The sequence below is a fragment of the Hemibagrus wyckioides genome, linkage group LG15, assembly GCF_019097595.1.
Source record: "Hemibagrus wyckioides isolate EC202008001 linkage group LG15, SWU_Hwy_1.0, whole genome shotgun sequence".
Taxonomy (NCBI): domain Eukaryota; kingdom Metazoa; phylum Chordata; class Actinopteri; order Siluriformes; family Bagridae; genus Hemibagrus; species Hemibagrus wyckioides.
The window spans coordinates 2,252,012-2,277,500 of record NC_080724.1 but is presented as its reverse complement, the minus strand read 5'-3'; the positions used below and the strand labels follow the sequence as shown (position 1 = coordinate 2,277,500).

The window sequence follows — 25,489 nt, the reverse complement described above, 5'->3', positions numbered from 1 at the left end:
CCTCTCACACACACACACACTCCCTCTCACACACACACACACACACTCCCTCTCACACACACACACACACTCCCTCTCACACACACACACACACTCCCTCTCACACACACACACTCCCTCTCACACACACACACTCCCTCTCACACACACACACTCCCTCTCACACACACACACTCCCTCTCACACACACACACACTCCCTCCCTCTCACACACACACACTCCCTCCCTCTCACACACACACACACACACTCCCTCTCTCACACACACACACACTCCCTCTCTCACACACACACACACACACTCCCTCTCTCACACACACACATACACACACTCCCTCTCTCACACACACACACTCCCTCTCTCACACACACACACACACACACTCCCTCTCTCACACACACACACACACACACTCCCTCTCTCACACACACACACACACACACACTCCCTCTCTCACACACACACACACACTCCCTCTCTCACACACACACACTCCCTCTCACACACACACACACACACACTCCCTCTCTCACACACACACACTCCCTCTCACACACACACACACACACACACACACACACTCCCTCTCTCACACACACACTCCCTCTCACACACACACACACACACACTCCCTCTCTCACACACACACACACACACACACACACTCCCTCTCACACACACACACTCCCTCTCACACACACACACACACTCCCTCTCACACACACACACTCCCTCTCACACACACACACACACACACACACCCTCTCTCACACACACACTCCCTCTCTCTCACACACACACACACACACACACACACTCCCTCTCTCTCACACACACACACACACACTCCCTCTCTCTCACACACACACACACACTCCCTCTCTCACACACACACACACACTCCCTCTCTCACACACACACTCCCTCTCTCACACACACACTCCCTCTCTCACACACACTCCCTCTCTCACACACACACTCCCTCTCTCACACACACACTCCCTCTCACACACACACACTCCCTCTCACACACACACACTCCCTCTCACACACACACACACTCCCTCTCTCACACACACACACACACACACACACACTCCCTCTCTCACACACACACACACTCCCTCTCTCACACACACACACACTCCCTCTCTCACACACACACACACTCCCTCTCTCACACACACACACTCCCTCTCACACACACACACACACACACACTCCCTCTCTCACACACACCACACACTCCCTCTCTCACACACACACACACTCCCTCCCTCTCACACACACACACACTCCCTCCCTCTCACACACACACACACTCCCTCCCTCTCACACACACACACACTCCCTCCCTCTCACACACACACACACTCCCTCCCTCTCACACACACACACACACTCCCTCCCTCTCACACACACACACACTCCCTCCCTCTCACACACACTCCCTCTCTCACACACACACACACACTCCCTCTCTCTCACACACACACACTCCCTCTCTCACACACACACACACTCCCTCCCTCTCACACACACACACTCCCTCCCTCTCACACACACACAAACACTCCCTCTCACACACACACAAACACTCCCTCTCACACACACACAAACACTCCCTCTCACACACACACAAACACACTCCCTCTCACACACACACAAACACACTCCATCTCACACACACACACTCCCTCCCTCTCACACACACTCCCTCCCTCTCACACACACACACACACTCCCTCCCTCTCACACACACACACACTCCCTCCCTCTCACACACACACACACTCCCTCCCTCTCACACACACACACACACACTCCCTCTCACACACACACACACACACTCCCTCTCACACACACACACACACACTCCCTCTCACACACACACACACACTCCCTCCCTCTCACACACACACACACACTCCCTCCCTCTCACACACACACACACTCCCTCCCTCTCACACACACACACACTCCCTCCCTCTCACACACACACACACACACTCCCTCTCACACACACACACACACACACACTCCCTCTCACACACACACACACACACACTCCCTCTCACACACACACACACACACTCCCTCTCACACACACACACACACTCCCTCTCTCACACACACACACACACTCCCTCTCTCACACACACACACACTCCCTCTCTCACACACACACACACTCCCTCTCTCACACACACACACACTCCCTCTCTCACACACACACACACTCCCTCTCTCACACACACACACACTCCCTCTCTCTCACACACACACACACTCCCTCTCTCACACACACACACTCCCTCTCTCACACACACACACTCCCTCTCTCACACACACACACTCCCTCTCTCACACACACTCCCCCCCTCTCTCACACACACACTCCCTCCCTCTCTCACACACTCCCTCCCTCTCTCACACACACACACACTCCCTCCCTCTCTCACACACACACACTCCCTCCCTCTCTCACACACACACACTCCCTCCCTCTCTCTCACACACACACTCCCTCCCTCTCTCTCACACACACACACACACACACTCCCTCTCACACACACACACACACACACTCCCTCTCACACACACACACACACACACTCCCTCTCACACACACACACACACACACACTCCCTCTCACACACACACACACACTCCCTCTCTCACACACACACACACTCCCTCTCTCACACACACACACACACTCCCTCTCTCACACACACACACACACACTCCCTCTCTCACACACACACACTCCCTCTCTCACACACACACACACTCCCTCTCTCACACACACTCCCTCCCTCTCTCACACACACACTCCCTCCCTCTCTCACACACTCCCTCCCTCTCTCACACACACACACACTCCCTCCCTCTCTCACACACACACACACTCCCTCCCTCTCTCACACACACACACTCCCTCCCTCTCTCACACACACACACTCCCTCCCTCTCTCACACACACACACACTCCCTCCCTCTCTCACACACACACACTCCCTCCCTCTCTCACACACACACACTCCCTCTCTCACAAACACACACTCCCTCTCATTCACACACAAACACACACAATCCCACTCTCACAAACACACACAATCCCACTCTCACACACACACACAATCCCACTCTCACACAAACTCCCTCTCGTGCTCATCAACACCCACTCACACGCTTGCACTCAGACGCTCGTTTACACGCTCACTCTCAAATGCGCTCCCTCACACACTCACGCGCTCCCTCACACACTCACGCGCTCCCTCACACACTCACGCGCTCCCTCACGCTCTCTCTCACACACTCACGCTCTCACTCACTCCTTACCTGTAGCACTTTTTAATGTCATCTGGTGTAGCGTTCTTGGTAACCCCGAGAACTTGGTACAGTGTTTCCCCAGATGTGGAGAGAGCACGTTGTCTTTGCTGGTCCATTACTTACACACACCCAAACACCATACACACACACACTCCCTCACACCCACACACATACACTGCCACCTCTGTTAGAGAGAGAGAGAGAGAGAGAGAGAGAGAGAGAGAGAGAGAGAGAGAGAGAGAGAGAGAGGCATGACATTAGAGTGGTTATGACGACAGCAGAGCAGTTGGAGGACATTATTTCGAACATTACGTCATTTTTTTTCTCATTACATGACTAACTGACCGATTTGGTTTCCTTTTCGATTCGCTGCCTTCCTTGTGCTTCAGAGGAAGCTGAGTCAGTGATGTGACTCTGCATTTTACTTAACTCACTGTTTCTTTTGTTCTAAATATAGTGTGTTGATTTAATACAAGTTGATCTTGAGACCCTGATGCTGTAGACACTATATAGGGCACTATTCAAAGTCGGCCATTTTGCAGCGGTGTCCAGTAACATAGAGGAGAATATTTGCTGTCCAGTCCAGTAAATTATTCTAATCCCATCATGGACCATGATACAAGTAGTGTATAAATGTAGTGCAGAGGTTCTGAACATGATGCCTGAAGATGATTTAGTTACAGCTACTCACACTGCTGCCCAAACAGCCCTGACCCGTCATGCACTGTGTATTCTTACACTTTCTATCAGAACCAGTCTGTTGGATCGGATCACATGCTCCCTACATGCATCAATGAGCCTCGGCCGCCCATGACCCTGTCACCGGTTCACCACTTCCTTGGACCACTTTTGATAGATACTGACCACTGCAGACCGGGAACACCCCACAAGAGCTGCAGTTTTGGAGATGCTCTGATCCAGTGGTCTAGCCATCACAATTTGGCCCTTCATCAAACTCAAAGCTCAAATCCTTACACTTGTCCATTTTTCCTGCTTCTAACATCAACTTTGAGGACAAAATGTTCACTTGCTGCCAAATATATCCCACCCACTAACAGGTGCCATGATGAGGAGATCATCAGTCTTTTTCACTTCACCTGGCATTGGTCATAATGTTATGGTTGATGTTGTTATACTGTGTTATTGAATATGCAATGCCAATTTGGACCTTACTGTTATTGAAATGTTCAGGCTTCATGACTAATGAATAGACCAAATATTACTGAACTAAACCTATGCTGAAAGGTTTTAATTTATATTACAGCTAAAGAAGGTAAAATCTTGAACAATCTCTGCACTAGTGCCTAGAGAATACCCATATTGCACTGCGTTGTTTGGTTTGATTTGATTCAATCTTCAGGAAGCAGTTTATCCTGGGCAGGGCTGTTTGATGCTGCTTCCATTAAATAAATCAACAAAGACTTTCATTTCTTCCGTGGTCACGCTTACGATTATATACACCACTGAAACCTTTCAGTTATACCTCCACATCATTTATTCAACAAATTGATATGTTTCACTCTTATCTTCAGGAACAGTTTTGATTTCAGTCCAGCATGAAAACTCTTTCTTTGTGCAGTATTTATTCCCGTTCTGTTGTTGTTTATTTTTTTCCCCTGGAGATTTGGAGCTAGAGGGAAAACACCATACTAATACTTTCTAGCTCTTTATCTCAGTTTCAGAAAGCCTCTAACAAATAAACAGAAAATGGCAGACACACCGAGAATAAAGGCCCCGACAAACTCTATCCAGGAACCTCTTACATTCCAGCAATTCATGTTAGGACATTTCAGGACATACTGGAAGAGAAGCAATTCTTTCCACTGGTCATGGTGTCAGGATTTCTCTCCAATCCCATCTCAGCATCTGAGAAGTTATTCGGAATTTAACATTTTTCTTTCCTTGAAATTGTCCAAAATGTCTTGGTATGAAGCTGAATCATTAAGAGTTCCTTTCACTGGAACTAAGGGGCTGAGCCCAACCCCTGAAAAACAACACTTGAATTCGATGATATGGAGGGGTGTCCCAAAACTTTTGGCAATATAGTGTACTTATAATGACCATGTCACCGAATGCCATAATTTAAAACCATATGGTTTCTATTGGAAATGGGATAGAACAGGGATAGAAACAATGAATTCAGAGACACATTTCACAGTACAATCTCTTGGTGTACAATAAATAAATAAATATTATAAATAAATAAACGCTTAGAAAGATAAGGAAACTATAGTAAACCAGTGAAACCCTGTTTTAATATTTTTTAAAATATATTTTTTAATGTAAAATCTTAAAAAAAAAAAAAAAAAAAAAAGTATTCGCTCACCCATCCAAATAATCAGAATCAGGTGTTCCAATCACTTCCATGGCCACAGGTGTATAAAATCAAGCACCTAGGCATGCAGACTGTTTTTACAAACATTTGTGAAAGAATGGGTCGCTCTCAGGAGCTCAGTGAATTCCAGCGTGGAACTGTGATAGGATGCCACCTGTGCAACAAATCCAGTCGTGACATTTCCTCGCTCCTAAATATTCCACAGTCAACTGTCAGCTGTATTATAAGAACGTGGAAGTGTTTGGGAACGACAGCAACTCAGCCACGAAGTGGTAGGCCACGTAAACTGACGGAGCGAGGTCAGCAGATGCTGAGGCGCATAGTGTGAAGAGGTCTCCAACTTTCTGCAGAGTCAATCGCTACAGACCTCCAAACTTCATGTGGCCTTCAGATTAGCTCAAGAACAGTGCGCAGAGAGCTTCATGGAATGGGTTTCCATGGCCGAGCAGCTGCATCCAAGCCATACATCACCAAGTGCAAAGCAAAGCGTCGGATGCAGTGGTGTAAAGCACGCCGCCGCTGGACTCTAGAGCAGTGGAGACGCGTTCTCTGGAGTGACGAATCGCGCTTCTCCATCTGGCAATCTGATGGACGAGTCTGGGTTTGGCGGTTGCCAGGAGAACGGTACTTGTCTGACTGCATTGTGCCAAGTGTAAAGTTTGGTGGAGGGGGGATTATGGTGTGGGGTTGTTTTTCAGGAACTGGGCTTGGCCCCTTAGTTCCAGTGAAAGGAACTCTGAATGCTTCAGCATACCAAGACATTTTGGACAATTCCATGCTCCCAACTTTGTGGGAACAGTTTGGAGCTGGCCCCTTCCCCTTCCAACATGACTGTGCACCAGTGACCAAAGCAAGGTCCATAAAGACATGGATGACAGAGTCTGGTGTGGATGAACTTGACTGGCCTGCACAGAGTCCTGACCTCAACCCGATAGAACACCTTTGGGATGAATTAGAGCGGAGACTGAGAGCCAGGCCTTCTCGTCCAACATCAGTGTGTGACCTCACAAATGCGCTTCTGGAAGAATGGTCAAAAATTCCCATAAACACACTCCTAAACCTTGTGGACAGCCTTCCCAGAGGAGTTGAAGCTGTTATAGCTGCAAAGGGTGGACCGACGTCATATTGAACCCTATGGATTAGGAATGGGATGTCACTTAAGTTCATATGCAAGTCAAGGCAGGTGAGCGAATACTTTTGGCAATATAGTGTATATATATTATATACATATACATATATATATATATATATATATTTCATGTTCCCTTATCCAGTTCCATGTTTCTGAAATTTACAATTTATGTACATTCCTAATATTTACTGCATTAGAGACTCAATAAGAATTGACCAGGCTGGCTTCACCTTCTGTCAGTATACACGCTATGTGAAAAAGGCACTCTCTCGGTCCAGTTGTTTACTGCAGCTAGGCTGAACAGATGGCCCGTATTTATCAAGCTTTCCAGAGGAAAACCCAGCTTTAGTGGAACATCTGAATACACACCGATTTATTTCCATCACATTTCAAACACTACTTTACACTGGGATGTTCAGTTCATGTGTACCGATCGACCATAACGTTAAATTCACCTAATAATGTGTAGGCCACCGAAACAGCTCTGACACCCTGTCGAGGCATGGACTCCACCAGATCTCTGAAGGTGTGCTGTGGTATTTTGAACCAAAACCTGTGCAGCAGATCTTCCAAGTCGTGAGATGGATTGGACTTGTTGTCCGGCACATCTCAGAGATGCTCTGTTGGATTGGGATCTGGGAAATTTGGAGGCCAACACCTTGAACAACACCTTGTTTTCACGGAGACGTGGTTCAGCGACAGAGTTCCGGACGCCGCCATTCAGCTAGCCGGACTAACCGTGTTTCGTGCCGACAGGAATGCAGCTCTGTGCGGTAAGACTCGTGGTGGCGGTGTGTGTGTTTACATCAACACGGAATGGTGTAAGGACTCTGTGCTTGTGTCTAACTACTGCTCATCGGTAGTGGAGTTTGTAACTGTTAGATGCAGACCTTTTTATTTACCCCGGGAATTCACCACTACTCTCATTATCGGAGTGTACATTCCACCCAGCGCTAATGCTAAGGAGGCTCTGTGTGAGCTGTACGGAGCTATTAGCGAGCTGCAGAATGCTCACCCCGACGGACTGTTCATCATCGCCGGAGATTTCAATCATGCAAATCTCAGAACAGTGCTCCCTAAATTCCATCAGCATGTGGACTTTCCTACGAGAGGGACGAACACGCTGGATGTTGTTTATTCAAACATTCCCGGCGCGTATCGTGCGGAGCCCCGCCCCCACCTCGGCTACTCAGACCACATCTCTGTTATGTTGATTCCAGCATACAGACCACTCGTCAGACGCACTAAACCGGTTCTGAAACAGGTTAAAACCTGGCCAGCAGGAGCCATCTCTGCTCTTCAGGACTGTTTTGAGTGCACTGACTGGGACATGTTTAGGGAGGCTGCAACCAACGGCGACTCTATTGACTTGGAGGAGTACACGGCATCAGTGACCAGCTACATCGGGAAATGCATCGATGACGTGACTGTCTCCAAGACCATCACAACACGCTCCAACCAGAAGCCGTGGATGACTGCGAAAGTGCGTGCTCTCCTGAAATCGAGAGACTCTGCCTTCAGATCAGGGGACAGGGCGGCCTTAAAAACAGCAAGGGCCAAACTGTCCCGAGCCATCAGAGAGGCGAAGTGTGCACACGCCCAGAGAATCCACGGCCACTTCCAGAACAGCAGAGACTCCCGGCGCATGTGGCAGGGCATTCAGGCGATCACCAACTACAGGACAACTTCACCTGCCTGTGACAGTGACGCCTCCCTTCCAGATGCGCTGAACGACTTCTACGCTCGGTTTGAGGCACAGAACAACACAACAGCGAGGAAGACCATCCCTCCTCCTAATGACCCAGTGCTTTGTCTCACCACGGCTGACGTGAGGAGAACTCTATACAGAGTTAACCCACGGAAGTCCGCTGGACCAGACAACATTCCTGGCAGAGTTCTCAGGGAGTGTGCGGAGCAGCTAGCAGATGTCTTCACTGACATCTTCAACATCTCGCTGAGCAGCTCCATCATCCCTACGTGCCTCAAGACAACGACCATCGTCCCTGTGCCAAAGAAGTCCACGGTTTCCTGCCTCAATGACTACCGTCCCGTTGCACTCACACCAATCGTGATGAAATGCTTCGAGAGGCTCGTCATGAGGCACATCAAGTCACAGCTACCACCCTTGCTGGACCCTTTGCAGTTTGCGTATCGTCCTAACCGTTCCACGGAAGACGCCATCACCACAACCCTCCATCTGGCCCTCACACACCTGGACTGCAAAGACTCCTACGTTCGAATGCTGTTCATAGATTTCAGTTCAGCATTCAACACAATCATCCCTCAGCAACTGGTTAAGAAGCTGAGTCTCCTGGGCCTGAACACCTCTCTCTGCAACTGGATCCTGGATTTCCTGACTGGGAGACCTCAGTCAGTCCGGATCGGGAACAGTATCTCCAGCACCACCACACTGAGCACTGGAGCACCTCAGGGCTGTGTGCTCAGTCCATTGCTGTTCACTCTGCTGACTCACGACTGTGCAGCAATGCACAGCTCCAACCACATCGTCAAGTTCGCTGATGACACGACCGTGGTGGGTCTCATCAGCAAGAACGACGAGTCAGCATACAGAGAGGAGGTGCAACATCTAACAGCCTGGTGCAGAGCCAACAACCTCTCCCTGAACGTCGACAAGACCAAAGAGATGGTTGTTGACTTCAGGAGAGCACGGTGTGACCATTCTCCGCTGTCCATCGATGGCTCCTCTGTGGAGATCGTCAAGAGCATCAAATTCCTTGGTGTCCATCTGGCGGAGAACTTCACCTGGTCACTCAACACCAGCTCCATCACCAAGAAAGCCCAGCAGCACCTCTACTTCCTGAGGAGGCTGAGTAAAGCCCATCTCCCTCCCCCCATCCTGACTGTGTTCTACAGAGGGACCATCGAGAGCGTCCTGAGCAGCTGCATCACTGCCTGGTTTGGGAACTGCACCGTCTCAGATCGCAAGACCCTTCAGCGGATAGTGAGGACAGCTGAGAAAATCATCGGAGTCTCTCTCCCCTCTATCACAGACACTTACACCGCACGCTGCATCCGCAAAGCCATCAGCATTGTGGCTGACCCCACACACCCCTCACACACACTCTTCACCCTCCTGCCATCTGGAAAGAGGTACCGGAGCATTCGGGCCCTCACAACCAGACTGTGTAACAGTTTCTTTCCTCAAGCCATTAGGCTCCTCAACACCCGAGACTGAACTGTTCTACACTCTCACACACACTCTCACTCAGGACTGAACTGTTCTACACTCTCACACACTCTCACTCAGGACTGAACTGTTCTACACTCTCTCACACACTCTCACTCAGGACTGAACTGTTCTACACTCTCTCTCACACACACACTCTCACTCAGGACTGAACTGTTCTACACTCTCACACACACTCTCACTCAGGACTGAACTGTATACTAACTCTCTGTCTCTCACACTGATACACACTCTCTCTTGACTGTGTGGACACAAACACACATAATTTATACTGTTCATTACTTACTGCACTACCTCTACCTGTCATCCGCTGCTATAGTTATACTTATGTTTATTCTATTTGCACTACCTCAACTGCTGCTGTGTATTTTTGTTTTTTTTTTGTTTTGTATTGTACTAGTAGTTGTATGTTTATGTAGCACCAGGTCCTGGAGAAACGTTGTTTCATTTCACTATGTACTGCGCCAGCTATATGTGGTTGAAATGACAATAAAAGCTTCTTGAATCTTGAACTCAAACTGTTCCTGAATAATCTTTGCAGTGTGGCAGGGAGCATCATCCTGCTGAAAGAAACCACTGCCATTAGGGAGCACTGTTAGCATGAAGGTGTGTATTTGGTCTGCAGCAATGTTTAGGTAGGTGGTAGGTGTCTTCTACATGAATGCCCAAGGACCCAAGGTTTCCCAGCAGAACACTGCCCAGAGCTTCACACTTGGCTTCCCATAATGCATCCTGGTCCCATCTGGACCACTTTTAGTAGATACTGACCACTGCACTGAGAACACACTGGAAACAAGAGCTGCAGTTTTGGAGATGCTCTGATCCAGTGGTCTAGCCATCGCAATTTGTCCCTTTGTCAAACTCACTCAAATCCTTATGCTTGTCCATTTTTCCTGCTTCTAACACATCACCTTTGAGGACAAAATGTTGACTTGCTGCCTAATATATCCCACCCACTAACAGGTGCCATGATGAGATCATCAGTCTTATTCACGTCACCTCTCAGTAGTCATAATGTTACGCCTGATCAGTGTTTATGTACTTGCTATATACAGTATGTATCATTTACATTACTTTACGAATGACAATGGACAGATTTACTGAAGCTTGAACAACTTGTAGGTGAAGGAAGTCATTTTACGAGAACGTCGTCTCATCCATGAGGAAGCCATTTTCCCCATAGCTGGCTCCCTGAGGCTAATCACTCTGTCGCAGAGCATTAGCGGATTAGTTCTAGTGTACCAAGTTATTTCTGTCACCTCTCAAACCCTGAGTGCTTCTTAATACTAGACATGAATTAGAGAGAGAGAGAGAGAGAGAGAGAGAGAATATGCTACTGTAGATTGGGTTGCTAAGTCATTACGGCAAAAGTAGATAAGTGGGTAATGGCAAGATTTTTTCTTCTTTTGATACGATCACTTCTCTTCATCAGTTAAATACAAATACACACAATTTTACAGACCAAGGTTTTTTCCACTGTGTGTGTGTGTACAATTAGCTTGGGCCTACACAATTCATGCTGTTTATGGGATGTATTTCCAGGACAGGTTCTGTGTTGCATGAATGCTTAGTTAGGAGTACTGCAAGGTTCCATTTTAGGGCCATTTCTGCCAGTCAGTACATCAATGTTTTTCCATGTGTATAAGTTTCTTTGATATATTTTACATTCTCATGGAAAATATGTACAAATATTTGCTTTGGAATTCTCAAACACAATCACCGTGTGGCCAAAGGTTCACAGCCATTGCACTCATACGTACCCATTCTGAAACCAGGGGCGTTAACCAGCAGTTTTTTCGTTCTAGAAACCTCAACTTTTCTAGGAAGGTTTTTCCACTAGATTTTGGTGCATAGCTGTGGGGATTTGCTGAATCAGCCTCAAGAGCATTACTGAGATTGGGCAGTTACGTCTAAAGAGAAGGACCCGGTTTGACAGGACGGCTTCCAAATTTCTAAATACTTGTGGAAAACACGGGGGTAATTTTGATATGAACAGGCAACAATGAACCCGCTGTCCATGATTCCAAATTCTTTCCAACGGCAAAGCACATGAATGCTTTCGGAATTATGACTTCACAAGTGGGAATTTTCATCCCTGTTTAGTGTTTAGCTGTTTAGTTAGCTGTTTAGTTAGCTGTTTAGTGGTGTTAAAGCTCATAAATCCTTTTGCATCAACCTTGGCAAACCATGTCTTTATAGATCTGGTTTTGTGTCCAGGGACATTGTTATGCTGAACCAGGCTTGGACCCTTTATATCCGGCAATAATGAAAACTCCCCCAGAGATTTGCGGTAAATGAATGTGTTTAGGATTCGTTTGGGATTTTTGTCCAACCAAGCACATCATCACTACAAATACACAATATGCTACGAAACAGCCAGGCAGGATTTCATTTTAACCCCGAGACTATAGTCAAGACAAGACACGAAGATGATGAGTGAGAGCCGTGTGTCGTCACAAATGTGCATAGATGCTCCTTGTTTACTGATAAATAAAATGAACTCTTTTTTTTTTAAACCAGTTAGCATTGTTCCCAATATTAGCTGATTAATTAAATCACATAATAGGGAGAACAATAAATTGTGGGCATGATGCAGGAACACACCCTGGACTGAAGTGCCAAGCCTCAGCACCACTAAATTTCACTGTTGGGCAATTGAGCAAGGCCTTTAACCCTCTCTGCTCCAGGGGTGCTGTATCATATCCACCCCTGCGCTCTGACCCCAACTTCCTCAAGCTGGGATACGGAAAGAAAAGAATTCCACTCTGCTGTAATGTATGTGTGGAGATAATAAAGGCTTCTTCTTGTCCTGTTGCTCTTTATTAACTCATTTGCCTTCCCTCCTAATCCTCCTCCACCCACATATTCTTCCTGTAGGACTATAATACAGACTCCATCACTCACTATTTTTTTTATAACAGAATTCAGGATTAATTCTATACTATGAGAACAAGCTGAAGTTAAACAGTACACACAAATCTGTTTTTCTTCGGTACATCACCTCTCTTAGCTCTACTGGATGATTTCCCTCCTCTGCATTGTCCCTTCCTTGTTTACGCTGTCCTCTGCCACTCTTTATGTGGGCTGAAAGATGAGAGCTGTGTACCTGGTTGAGCTTCTGCTCTGCTTTGAGTCAGCTGTTTGCTCTCCTGCTGCACTGGCATGAAAATAAACACTGTTCTTTGAGAGTCTGTCATCTTCAAACACACACACGTGCGCAAACACACACACACACACACAGCTTTTATGCTCATGCCCTTTATCTTGCTTAGTTTCCTTCTTTAATCCTGCTTAATTTTCAGATAAAAGCGCCTGAATGGCAACATCAGGAAAAGCATTCAGAAACACGAGCTTTATGTGTGAAGGAGTGAAAATACACCAGCCGTTGCCATGGTTATTAACACAGCGACACGTATGTGGATGTGTAAAGACGGATGCAGGGGAAACAGCCTAAGCTCTAAACAAATGGTATATAAAATCCTGAATAAAAGAAATTCCTGAACAGCAAAATCCATGATGTATTTACATGTCAACAGCAACATTTGTTTGTATAAATATGGTTTTATAATTCATGCAGATACTCTTTCTGGGGTGTAAATATTTGTAAATCACCACATAGGAATCATAAGTCTAGGGGAAAATGGCTTATAATTGAATAATACTATTAATTATTATTATTATGTTTTTTGACATCTACCTTTCCATGCACATGAATGTAATATGGAGTTGTCCCGCCCTTTGCAGCTATAACAGCTTCAACTCTTCTGGGAAGGCTTTCCACAAGGTTTAGGAGTGTGTTTATGGGAATTTATGAACGTTCCATTTGTGAGATCAGGCCCTGATGTTGGACGAGAAGGTCTGGCTCACAGTCTCTGCTCTAATTCATCCCAAAGGTGTTCTATAGGGTTTAGGTCAGTTCCTCCACACCAAACTCACTCATTCATGTCTTTATGGACCTTGCTTTGGTCACTGGTGCGCAGTCATGTTGGAACAAGAAGGGGTCATCCCCAAACTGTTCCCACAAAGAGCATGAAATTGTCCAAAAGGTCTTGGTATGAAGCTGAAGCATTAAGCGTTTCTTTTACTGGAACCAAGAAGCCGAGCCCAACCCCTGAACTCAATGATTTGGAGGGGTGTCCCAAAGCTTTTGCCAATATAGTGTATCTGTATTATATTAATTATACCTTTATTGCAATGTTTGAACAGCAGAAATCCAATCCACACATCTGAACAGAGTTAAAAAAAGCATGCAGTCTACATTCAACCTGTTCTTTAATACAGAGTACCGTGAATCATCAGCAACGGCTCCACACTAGTGTGATCTACGGCACTCGAGGTCATGGGAATCTGCCATTTAGCCGCCTTTGGAGCTCTAGGTCTAAAATGATGCCTCAGGTGCTGCTACAGAGCTCATTCTGTTTCGATCGAATCAAGACGTCAGAGACGCATCACATCATTGGGTTTATAACAAACACAGCCTGAATTTGAGTGCTGTATAGTGTATGCAGGTATGCTTGGTCAGCTTTGTGCTGCTAAACAATGCCATGGCCATAATTCCTGACCACTGAGCTTCCACTCAGTGAAAATCTGCACTGTGATAGAGGTAGACAAATTGTAAATTAGTTAGCTAGACCACTGTGCAAGTCAGGGTGCAAAATCCAGGGTCATGCATTTTGTTTGCTGAAAACAAAACTGTCTAGGTCTAAGTGTAGGGGCTAACATAATGTAGTAAAAGAGTTCAAGTGAGTTAGTTCATGTGTGTGAATACCACGGCGGCCGAGAAGTAAAAAACACAAGGACGATTCAGAGAGAGCGGAAAAGGTAGGTCTAGTTTTTGCGAACGGAATTCTTCCCTCTGATTGGACGAGACATCGGTCACTCAGGATCTCCAGGAAGTCCAGCAGTAGCTGCAGCAGTAGGAAGTGGATTGGTGTGTGTATGAACACAGCTCTGCTCTTATAGCGCTCCTTACATCCTTTAATCTGGAATAGTTTGCTCTTCCAAACATACCTGGTGTGTTTTTAGAGATCGCAAACTAATCTTTACTCCATGATACGCTATCAGTATCTCCAACATCACGATATAATACAGATTAAGAGAAACTAATAACTAACACAGCTCATGTGTTTGTGTCTCGGTGTCTCAGCTGGGTTATGTTCCGCCCTCACGTCACACGTTAAAGATATCGTTCGAGTCTGGATCAGGACTTGCGTTTAAGCAGAACTTTCTTTGCCCACCTTCGTCTCCGCTTCCATGTACCTGGACATTTCTGATTCTGAAAAGGCGATGGGTCATTCCTACACTTCCAAAACCTTCCTACTGAAAAGCAAGCAGATCTTTTATCGGCTACAGTGTGTGGTGCAGCAGGTGGAGGGTATTCAGATGCAGTTACGTCACACCTGAGTGAAATGCAATACTTTTAAGCACACACACCAGAAAACTGTGCTTTTGTTTAAGTCTACAGAAAGCAGGGCTGTTCTTTGAATAATAATGATGACGATAATAAAAAAAAGCAGTCTAGCAAAAAGCATGCTGGTTTGTCCGCACTTGAGTAGGTGCAGTCTGAATTACGATGAAACGGATGAAATGAAAAGGATTGTGAGAATAACAACACGTCCAATACACGCAGGACGCTACACAATTTACACAGAATTATGTTTGGGAACATCTAGTGCAAGCTAGCAGCTAGAGGTAAAGATGGTTCTAGCTCAGCTTATGATATCACCTCACATACATCATGAATGATTCACTGCCTGAGGTTTGTGCGGAGGAAAAAGAGCTTGTGTATCCGGCTTTGACGGCTCCTGAATGAAAAAACTTAAAGCAAACAAGATTAAGCCGTCATATGCCTTCGCATTAACGTTTATTTTACTGCTAGACGACTTGCAAGAGACTGTGTGCGTCCAGGTGCATTATTAATTTCATTCAATTTCATTTGTATAGTAAGTTTTAACTCTAGAGATTGTCACCAAGCAGCTTTAAAGAAATTTATCTCTAACGAGCAAGCCAGAGGTGATGGTGAGAAGGAAAAGAACTCTCTGAGACAGAAACCTTGATTCAAAAGGGATGCGTCCTCATCCGTAGGACAACTGTAGTCATAAGTCATTGTTGCAGCAATGTTGGTATCAATTATGCTAACGAACTACAGGGTTAAACTGGGTCAAATCTGCTGATTAATAATCTGTAGAGTTCACACAGAATGATGCAAACAAACAAAAAAATTCCAGAAACAGTAACATGCTTTGTTGATGAGTGGACAATGACCAGACCGGTCTGAGCTGACAGGAAAGTGACCAGTATCTCAAATAACCACAATGAACAGAAACATGAAGCAAAAAAATAAATAAAAAACAGGGATGTGGTAGCTCAGTGGTGAAGCTGCTGGAATACTGATCAGAAGGTTGTGAGTTCAAAATCCCAGGTCCAACATAAGCTGCCACTGCTGGACCCTTGAGCAAGGCCCTTAACCTCTAATTGCTCAGCTGTACAAAAGGAGATAAATTGTAAGGTGCTCTAGATACCCTCAAAACATTTTTAAAATTCCATTACAAATCACGATATATGTTCTCAGACTGGTTTCTTTCGAGGATGTGGGTAAAATTTTTCGAACGTAATGAGAACAAACACGTTTATTTGGCTCAGAAAACACACACGGCTCATCGACACCAGCTCTTCTCCAGCTGCGTCCTCACTTCCTGCCAGGGAGCATCTGTCTTCCCGACACTGGCACATTCTCACCCCCTTTTCCTCCATTTTATTCACAAGTCTATTCCTCAGAGCCTTTAGGAAAGATTTTTCTCTGCTTATTTCTTCTGTCAACACGGTCTAGACTACAGAAAGGGCAGAGGCTCTCAAAATGTTAGGCAGCCATGAAGTCCTTCCAATGTTAAACCCACTTATGATCACAGCACAGATTTATATTAAGGAATAATCCAATTATTCACAAAAGCCAAACCACAACTCCACCGTGTTAAAATGTGGGTCATTCATTCATTCATTCATTCATTTATATATATATATATATATATCTATATCTATATCTATATATATATATATATATATCTATATATATATATATATATATATATATATACACATACACACACACACACACACACACACACACAAACAGTCCCCTCCAAAAGTATTGGAACAACAAGGCCTTTGTTTTGGTTGAAGACTAAAGACGACGCTGAAGACTGAGATCTTTCAAAAACGTCTGATCTGTTAAATGACTAAGTGATTTGAAATATTGGACTGAAAACCCACCCAGAAAAACACTCAATGACATCAACAAGCTCCACAGGGCAGAGGGATCAAGTTACCACAACCCACCAATCCAAGACGACTTCAAGAGCAGAAACAACACCATCCACGAATTTCAGTCAGACAATTTACAGAGAAATGGGTCCAATCTAATTAGGAGTAACTTCAATGACAAATGACCCACAACAGCGTACCAACATGACAAAATCGGTGCCGTGTCAATCACCAGACACTGTGTATTCTGACACCTTTCTATCAGAACCAGCATTAACTTCTTCAGCAATTTGAGCAACAGTAGCTCGTCTGTTGGATCGGATCACACGGGCCAGCCTTCTCTCCCCACGTGCATCAATGAGCCTCGGCCGCCCATGACCCTGTCACCGGTTCACCACTGTTCCTTCCATGGACTTTTGATAGATACTGACCACTGCAGACCGGGAACACCCCACAAGAGCTGCAGTTTTGGAGATGCTCTGATCCAGTGGTCTAGTCATCACAATTTGGCCCTTCGTCAAACTCAAAGCTCAAATCCTTACACTTGTCCATTTTTCCTGCTTCTAACATCAACTTTGAGGACAAAATGTTGACTTGCTGCCAAATATATCCCACCCACTAACAGGTGCCATGATGAGGAGATCATCAGTCTTATTCATTTCACTGGTCAGTGCTCATAATCTTATGCCTGATCGGTGTATACACACACACACACACACACACACACACACACATACATATATACATACACACACATACATACACACACATACATATATACATATATATATAAATATATATAAAATTTGAAAGTTTATTCAGTCTATTTATTATTTCTACAGGCTATCTAGCTAAGAAGAAAAAAATAATCTACAGTGTAAATAAACCACAGCCCTTAACACATACGGGCTGGTGAATATTCTTAACATTACAGTATGACATTATGGGGACGTGCTGCAGAGTTGTTCTGAGGAAGTTATTTAGGAGACTTGTGACTGAGAGTGAAAGAGAAAATGAAAGCAAAAACAACAAGGAAAAACTATTTAAAAAGAAATGAGGTGAATAAAAAATCAACCGCAAACCCTAAAGCGACTATAATGTTAGTTTAAACGTTCTAGTACTTACACGGACATTTAAAATGTTATTAAATGCGTCCACTATTCGACACATTAACGCTAAAAAATGAAATAAATATGAAATAATTTAACCTTAGATTTTAAATATATTTCGCTCACAGGATTTAGCCGACCAGCTGGAATTAGAGCTCCTTAATCCTCGTCCACACACTGGCCGCGTCCCAAATGACTCCCTACTCCCTATCCCTGCGCACTTAAACACCGTGTGAAACAGTAGCAGTTCTCCTCCCTGTCAAGTGCACTTCGTTTAACAGCGTAGAGGGATTGGGATTCGCAGCTCCACACTCGCTCGGCACTCCATATTCGTCGGTTTAGTTTACGAAGGCTAAATTATTAGCGCCGGTCCTAGCTTCAATGCTACTGCTAGCTAGTGAAGGTCCATGATTTTTGAGACGCTTGTACTTTAACTACAGCCGGCGTGGATTTCCTTACCTTTTGGGAAGAAAGATTTAAAGAACTTGTAAAGAGGTCGTCGTTAGTGGAAATACTTTCCCAGCCTTGTTTTGTGGTGCAGGAGGCGTTTAATTCACAACATTCACGCACCCGGGGATCATAAAAGGCTTCACCTCGCGCTGTAGGAAGGACTCGGGTACACACACACAGACGGTCCAGGGGCGGAAACAGCGCCAGGGAATCCGTTTTCGAAATGACGCGAGAGCCTTTGAAGGCACCACGTGATCCGTGCCGTTTCACTACCACACTTCCAACTAAAAATAAGACATGAAGTTCTTCATCAGCTGTTCAAGCAAAGACCACGCCCACTCCCGCATAATAATATATAATAATTTAATATGTTATTAGCAGCAGTCAGTACATGAAACATTGACCTATTTTAAACCTAAACCCATTAATCGGCTACTCATGGTGTGCAACATAGTGATGGAAGGTCCGATTCTTTTCAAAGAGTCGGTTCTTTTTTGCTCGGCTCCCTTAGAAGAGCCGGCTTCCAAATGGCTCTTCATAAAGTATCATTTGAAGCCTTCTATTTTAGCCTAATTTAGCAATTATGAATTATTTAGCAATTATACACCCAGATGCTGATTCTTTGTTTCGTTTTTCACTCATTTTGTACCCCCCGCCCGACACGCTTGCATTTAAATACGACTGTCGCTCTATGTACCTGGCCTGTACCACTACACTGCCCTCCCTCTTCATAGTTCTTTCACATAATGGTATGATCCTTGTCTTTCCTCGTATGTGATTGACCGCATGGTGTGCCCATCAAAATAATACAAAAAAAAAAGTCCCGCCCCTTGCCTGCATGGATTCTCAGCAGGAGCGGCTAAAGATTCGGTTCTCTCCGGCTGGAGTCGGCTCTTCTCGTTAGCTACAAAAGAATCGGTTCTTAGATCCGGATCGTTCGCGAACGACACATCACTGTGGTGCAGGCCATTTTTAAGAGGTCACGTATAAAACATAGCTTTGCAGTGGAATGACAGCTGAAGGCTGTAAAAAAAAACATTGCTTGTCCAGTTTGGGTGATTCTGTGACCATTGTAGCCTCAGGTTCCTGTCGCTGACTGAGGAGCATGGAGCATGATGTCCTTTGCTGCTGTTGAAGCCTGTCCACTTCAGCATTCCATGTGATCACCACAGTTTAGTGTTTAAAATTCCCAGCAGATCAGCAGTTTCTGAAATACACAAACCGGCCTGTCTGGAATCAACAACCATAACACAGTCAAAATCACTGACATCACATTTTCCCCCCATTCTGATGTTTGATTATTAACTGAGGATCTAGCATTAACTGAGGATCTTGACCTGTATCCGCATGCTTTTATGCTTCGCTCTGCTGTCACCTTATTGGCTGCCTAGAGCCCTTTCATAGATTAGAAGAATTACAAATCTTCCTATTAAAGTGGCCGGTGAGCATATATATATAAATACATATACAGTATACAACACATACATCTTGCATCAGAACCCTGGCACCACAGAGTCCAGAACAATATAGATCCAAGAACATAGCGACAGTATTACAACAGGAGAACATTTATGGTGACATATGTCTAAATATAAGCGTCTAAATATTGACTGAGCCCATAATCATCATGGACGAGGAGGTTGGATCTTTCAATGTTTGTAACAAGCTGCTGGAGATCTGCTACCAGTCTGTGGTGTCAAGTGCAATTTACTGAGAGTTTGACGAAGGACCAAACTGTGATGGCAATTAGACCACTGGATCAGAGCATCTCCAAAACTGCAGCTCTTGTGGGGGGGTCTGCAGTGGTCAGTATTTATCAAAAGTGGTCCAAGGAAGGAACAGCGGTGAACCGAGGCCAAGGCTCATTGATGGACATGGTGAGCGAAGGCTGGCCCGTGTGATCCGATCCAACAGATGAGGTACTGTTGCTCAAATTGCTGAAGATGTTAATGCTGGTTCTGATAGAAAGGTGTTAGAATACACAGTGCAGGACGGGTCAGGGCTGTTTTGGCAGCAGCAACAGAATATTAGGCAGGTGGTCATAATGTTGTGCCTGATTTACATTTTCTACTGTTTTTGTGTTTATCTTGTAACTGACTGATCTGCTCTGTAATACAAGAATTCATCTTATGGGATCAGTAAAGTATCTCTCTCTCAGAATATTCACTTGACGTGATTTAGGTACATCTGGCAACACGCGCGATCTCGTTTGTCTCGCGAGATCAAGCGCTTTGCGGCCCTGTTCGCGTGCATTATTACAAGCTGCTGTTTAGCAGTACCAGGTAAACATCGAGTGACATTCACTTTGTAAACACGATTTGTCCGTTATAAGTTTTTTATAACATGGTTAATGGTCAGTGTTTCGACTGACCGGAAGTCGACAGTTAGTGAGACTAGGTTTAGACGGGAGAAGACGCTCGTGTTTTGCTGCATTTTGGAGGCTCCAGTGTTGTGGTTCCGGTGAAGGCCTGAATAATCATTGTGATGGTCATCCTGAGCCCACTGGACTGGACTGGACACTATAAATCCAATAACTTACACCTTTTAACATTTTATATTAAGCAAAAAATATTTAACTAAGCGTTTTCTTTCGTCGTGCGTGTCCTTATTATAAGGTGTTAATTATTATAAGGTGTTTTATTATTATTATTATCATTATTATTATTATTATTATTATTACTACATAATATTATTATAATTGTTGTGCTGTTCAGAAAAATATCCGGTCAGTTTCAAACTCAAAGCACCATGCTTGATAGAATTCTAAAATATGACCAGAATGCAACATGCTTCCTTGCTTATTTATTTATTTATTTATTTATTCATTCATTTATTCATTCATTCATTCAGGACCCCAATGATGAGTTATGCTGAAAAGCCAGAGGAAATAACTCGTGAGGAATGGATGGAAAAGCTCAACAACGTCCACGTTCAGCGGGCAGACATGAATCGGCTCATCATGAATTATCTGGTGACGGGTACGCTCTGTTATGTGTGGTTTGTTTTATTTTTCGGATAAAAGAAAAAAAGACCCTGTAGACATCCCCTTGTCTTGATTTATTGTTTCAGAGGGTTTTAAAGAAGCGGCAGAAAAGTTCAGACTGGAATCGGGAATTGAGCCAAGCGTTGACCTGGACTCGCTGGATGAGAGGATAAAGATCAGAGAGATGATCCTGAAGGGGCAGATTCAGGAGGCTATTGCACTGATCAACAGTCTGCATCCTGAACTTTTAGATACTAATCGCTACCTATACTTCCATCTCCAGGTTACTGAAACCTGTATATGAATGTGCTTTTCACATAACATAGTGTACACGTGTCTGAGCATAAATGAAAAATGGTTTCCTCGTCTCTTCCGTGTGCAGCAGCAGCACCTGATCGAGTTGATCCGCCTGCGGGAGACGGAGGCGGCGCTGGAGTTTGCGCAGACGCAGCTGGCTGAGCAGGGCGAGGAGAGTCGAGAGTGTTTGTCCGAGATGGAGCGCACGCTGGCACTGCTGGCCTTCGATAACCCTGAGGAGTCACCGTTTGGAGATCTGCTCAACATGATGCAGAGACAGAAGGTGACTGCAAATAATAGATGTCATCGCAGTTCTGTACACAGGAGGTGGTTCAAAAATGAATCAGTGCTGCATCCCTGCACTCTGTCCCCAAACCCATGGATGTGATATGCGAAGAAAGAATTTCTCTGTATATGTGACAAATAAAGTCAACTTAACTTAAAAACAGATTCTATGAAAGTCCAGAAATGAAGCAAACCTTCAGTAAATAGCCATTCCTCTACACATAATGTCCATCAGCTTAGTGGTTAGCACTGTTGCCTCACAGCAAGAAGGTCCTGGGTTGAAATCTCGGGTTCGAACAGACAGGGGCCTTTCTGTGTGGAGTTTGTATGTTCTCCCTGTGCCTGTGTGGGTTTACTCCGGGTAGTCCGGTTTACTCCGGGTAGTCCAAAAACATGTACATTAGGTTGATCGGTAATTCTAAATTGCCCATAGGAGTGTGTGTGGTTGTCTGTCTATGTGTGGCCCTGTGATGGACTGGTGACCTGTCCAGGGTTTACCCCTGCCTTTTGCCCAATGTGTGCTGGGATAGGCTATGACCCTAATGAGTAATAAAGCGGGTATAGATGGATGGATGGATGGATGGATAATGTATAAATATATACCTGTGGGATCTGTGGCATTTATTCTGCAGTTAAAGCCGTCTCAGAGAAATCTGCCTGGCTGAGGTAGAATGTAATTTAATTGACTTTATTGCTCGTCTCTTAGATTTTGTTGCTTTCGATTTTGTTTGTCCTTCTGATAAGAAAACCTCATTATGTTGAGAGAAATAAACACCACGAACCAATCAGAAACCTTCTGTGAGGCTACAATCGTTGCATCACTAGACTAGTCATTAATGTCTTTAAGTGTTGAGATCTAAGTACTGTGTATGTCCTGGATTTGATATCTGACAGGTTTTCACTGTGTGTGTGTGGTAATAGGTATGGAGTGAAGTAAACCAAGCTGTCCTGGACTACGAGAACCGAGAATCGACACCCAAACTGGCGAAACTCCTAAAACTTCTCCTGTGGGCTCAGAATGAACTGGACCAGAAGAAGGTCAAGTACCCTAAAATGACTGATCTGAGCAAGGGCACTATCGAGGACCCCAAATAAAGAAGACGACGACGAGAGCTGCCCAGATTTAACGCTGGGCGGGAAACAGAACGGACATTTTCGCCTCCCGTTTCACTATTTATATTCAGTCAGTGACTGACTTTTTTTTCTGTTTAGCATACTTACAATTGCTTTTGCTTATCAGAGACGTTTTTGCATTAAATGGGTTGTGCAACTGGGAATGTTTGTATTTTAGATCTAATTCATGGCCAAAAACAGGAACACTTTTAAACAACTGAGACAACTGTTCTGCTTTTGTTACCTCTGTACTTGACACCGTGAATTGAATTGTGTTTTGAAAAGAATTGTTGTTCTGTCTACTTTATCAACAAATATTTAGAAATATTACTGGTCAGAGATTTTGTCCTTATTTTTGGATTATTTCCTGGACCTAATAGCAGATCATTCTTAACACATCAGTTAAATGTAACATTCAGGTTTTCCTACCTCTACCCTTCCGTGGCGAATCATCTCGACGGGACGGATGTGTGTCAGATGAGTGAAAGGACTGTACTGAGGGGGGGAGATAGACATTTGTAAATGTATTAGAGAGTATAATGGAGGATCATCTGCTCTGTGAATGTTTCTCATTTCATTATGTCTTCTGTTGTCCTTGCTCACATTGTATGATTTATAGAGTTCAATAAGTGAGTGATCAGATGCAAGTCGGATGCTTTACATGGGTATTAAATACTTTTTTTTTTTAAAGTTCTTGCATATTTATGTACTGTTTCTAGTGTAGCTCTGTTTCATTAGTCAGTAGTGTAGCTCTGTTTATTTACAGTCAGTAGTGTACCTCTGTTTACAGTCAGCAGTGTAGCTCTGTTTGTTTACAGTAAGTAGTCTAGCTCTGTTTGTTCAGTCAGTAGTATAGCTCAGTATGTTTACAGTCAGTAGTGTAGCTCGGTTTGTTTACAGTCAGTAGTGTAGCTCGGTTTGTTTACAGTCAGTAGTGTAGCTCAGTTTGTTTACAGTCAGTAGTGTAGCTCAGTTTCTTTACAGTCAGTAGTGTAGCTCAGTTTGTTTACAGTCGGTAGTGTACCTCTGTTTCTTTACAGTCAGTAGTGTAGCTCGGTTTGTTTACAGTCAGTAGTGTAGCTCGGTTTGTTTACAGTCAGTAGTGTAGCTCGGTTTCTTTACAGTCAGTAGTGTAGCTCGGTTTGTTTACAGTCAGTAGTGTACCTCTGTTTCTTTACAGTCAGTAGTGTAGCTCGGTTTGTTCAGTCAGTAGTGTACCTCTGTTTCTTTACAGTCAGTAGTGTAGCTCGGTTTGTTCAGTCAGTAGTGTACCTCTGTTTCTTTACAGTCAGTAGTGTAGCTCGGTTTGTTTACAGTCTGTAACTGTAACTCTGTTTCTTTACAGTCAGTAGTGTAGCTCGGTTTGTTCAGTCAGTAGTGTAGCTCGGTTTCTTTACAGTCAGTAGTGTAGCTCGGTTTGTTTACAGTCAGTAGTGTAGCTCGGTTTGTTCAGTCAGTAGTGTAGCTCGGTTTGTTCAGTCAGTAGTGTAACTCTGTTTGTTTACAGTCAGTAGTGTAGCTCTGTTCGTTTACAGTCAGTAGTGTAGCTCGGTTTGTTCAGTCAGTAGTGTACCTCTGTTTCTTTACAGTCAGTAGTGTAGCTCGGTTTGTTTACAGTCAGTTGTGTACCTCTGTTTCTTTACAGTCAGTAGTGTAGCTCGGTTTGTTCAGTCAGTAGTGTACCTCTGTTTCTTTACAGTCAGTAGTGTAGCTCGGTTTGTTTACAGTCAGTAGTGTAGCTCGGTTTGTTTACAGTCAGTAGTGTAGCTCGGTTTGTTCAGTCAGTAGTGTACCTCTGTTTCTTTACAGTCAGTAGTGTAGCTCGGTTTGTTCAGTCAGTAGTGTAACTCTGTTTACAGTCAGTAGTGTAGCTCTGTTCGTTTACAGTCAGTAGTGTAGCTCGGTTTGTTCAGTCAGTAGTGTACCTCTGTTTCTTTACAGTTATCTAATAATACCCTAATATCGTTTGTTTTTTTCTAT

At 44.6% G+C, this 25,489-nt stretch overlaps 2 protein-coding genes across 4 annotated transcripts in view; one reads left to right on the top strand and one right to left on the bottom strand.

The window, feature by feature from the left end:
• The window catches only part of dnajc5ab (DnaJ (Hsp40) homolog, subfamily C, member 5ab), a 29,875-nt gene extending 10,770 nt beyond the window's left edge, over positions 1-19,105 (bottom strand). Inside the window, exons 1-2 of one of the 2 annotated variants that reach the window (XM_058410314.1) lie at positions 18,841-19,105; positions 3,347-3,521 (exon numbers count right to left, since the gene is read on the bottom strand). In XM_058410314.1, coding sequence (XP_058266297.1) covers positions 3,347-3,453 — 107 coding nt within the window. In that variant the 5' untranslated portion in view covers positions 3,454-3,521; positions 18,841-19,105. Of the gene's footprint in view, positions 1-3,346; positions 3,522-18,507; positions 18,598-18,840 lie in introns of those variants that run through there. The other variant, XM_058410315.1, reaches the window with a different exon arrangement.
• Positions 19,106-21,017: 1,912 nt separating this feature from the next.
• gid8b (GID complex subunit 8 homolog b (S. cerevisiae)) lies at positions 21,018-23,839 on the top strand. Of its 2 annotated transcripts, none has more exons than XM_058409587.1 (5): positions 21,018-21,113; positions 21,682-21,809; positions 21,901-22,097; positions 22,197-22,394; positions 23,318-23,839. In XM_058409587.1, the coding sequence occupies exons 2-5, from the start codon at positions 21,689-21,691 to the stop codon at positions 23,489-23,491; spliced, it is 690 nt and encodes a 229-aa protein (XP_058265570.1). In that variant the 5' UTR covers positions 21,018-21,113; positions 21,682-21,688; the 3' UTR covers positions 23,492-23,839. The 2 variants fall into 2 exon arrangements, with proteins under 2 accessions (XP_058265570.1, XP_058265569.1); XM_058409586.1 differs by lacking the exon at positions 21,018-21,113 and adding an exon at positions 21,135-21,463.
• The last annotated feature ends 1,650 nt before the right edge of the window (positions 23,840-25,489 follow it).

What these genes read in the sequence shown, in the direction of transcription:
- gid8b (XM_058409587.1), top strand. Translation starts at nt 21,689, where the DNA reads ATGATGAGTTATGCTGAAAAGCCAGAGGAAATAACTCGTGAGGAATGG. An exon ending in ACCTATACTTCCATCTCCAG is followed by an intron (nt 22,098 to 22,196) that starts GTTACTGAAACC and finishes TTCCGTGTGCAG; the next exon opens with CAGCAGCACCTGATCGAGTT. An exon ending in ACATGATGCAGAGACAGAAG is followed by an intron (nt 22,395 to 23,317) that starts GTGACTGCAAAT and finishes GTGTGGTAATAG; the next exon opens with GTATGGAGTGAAGTAAACCA.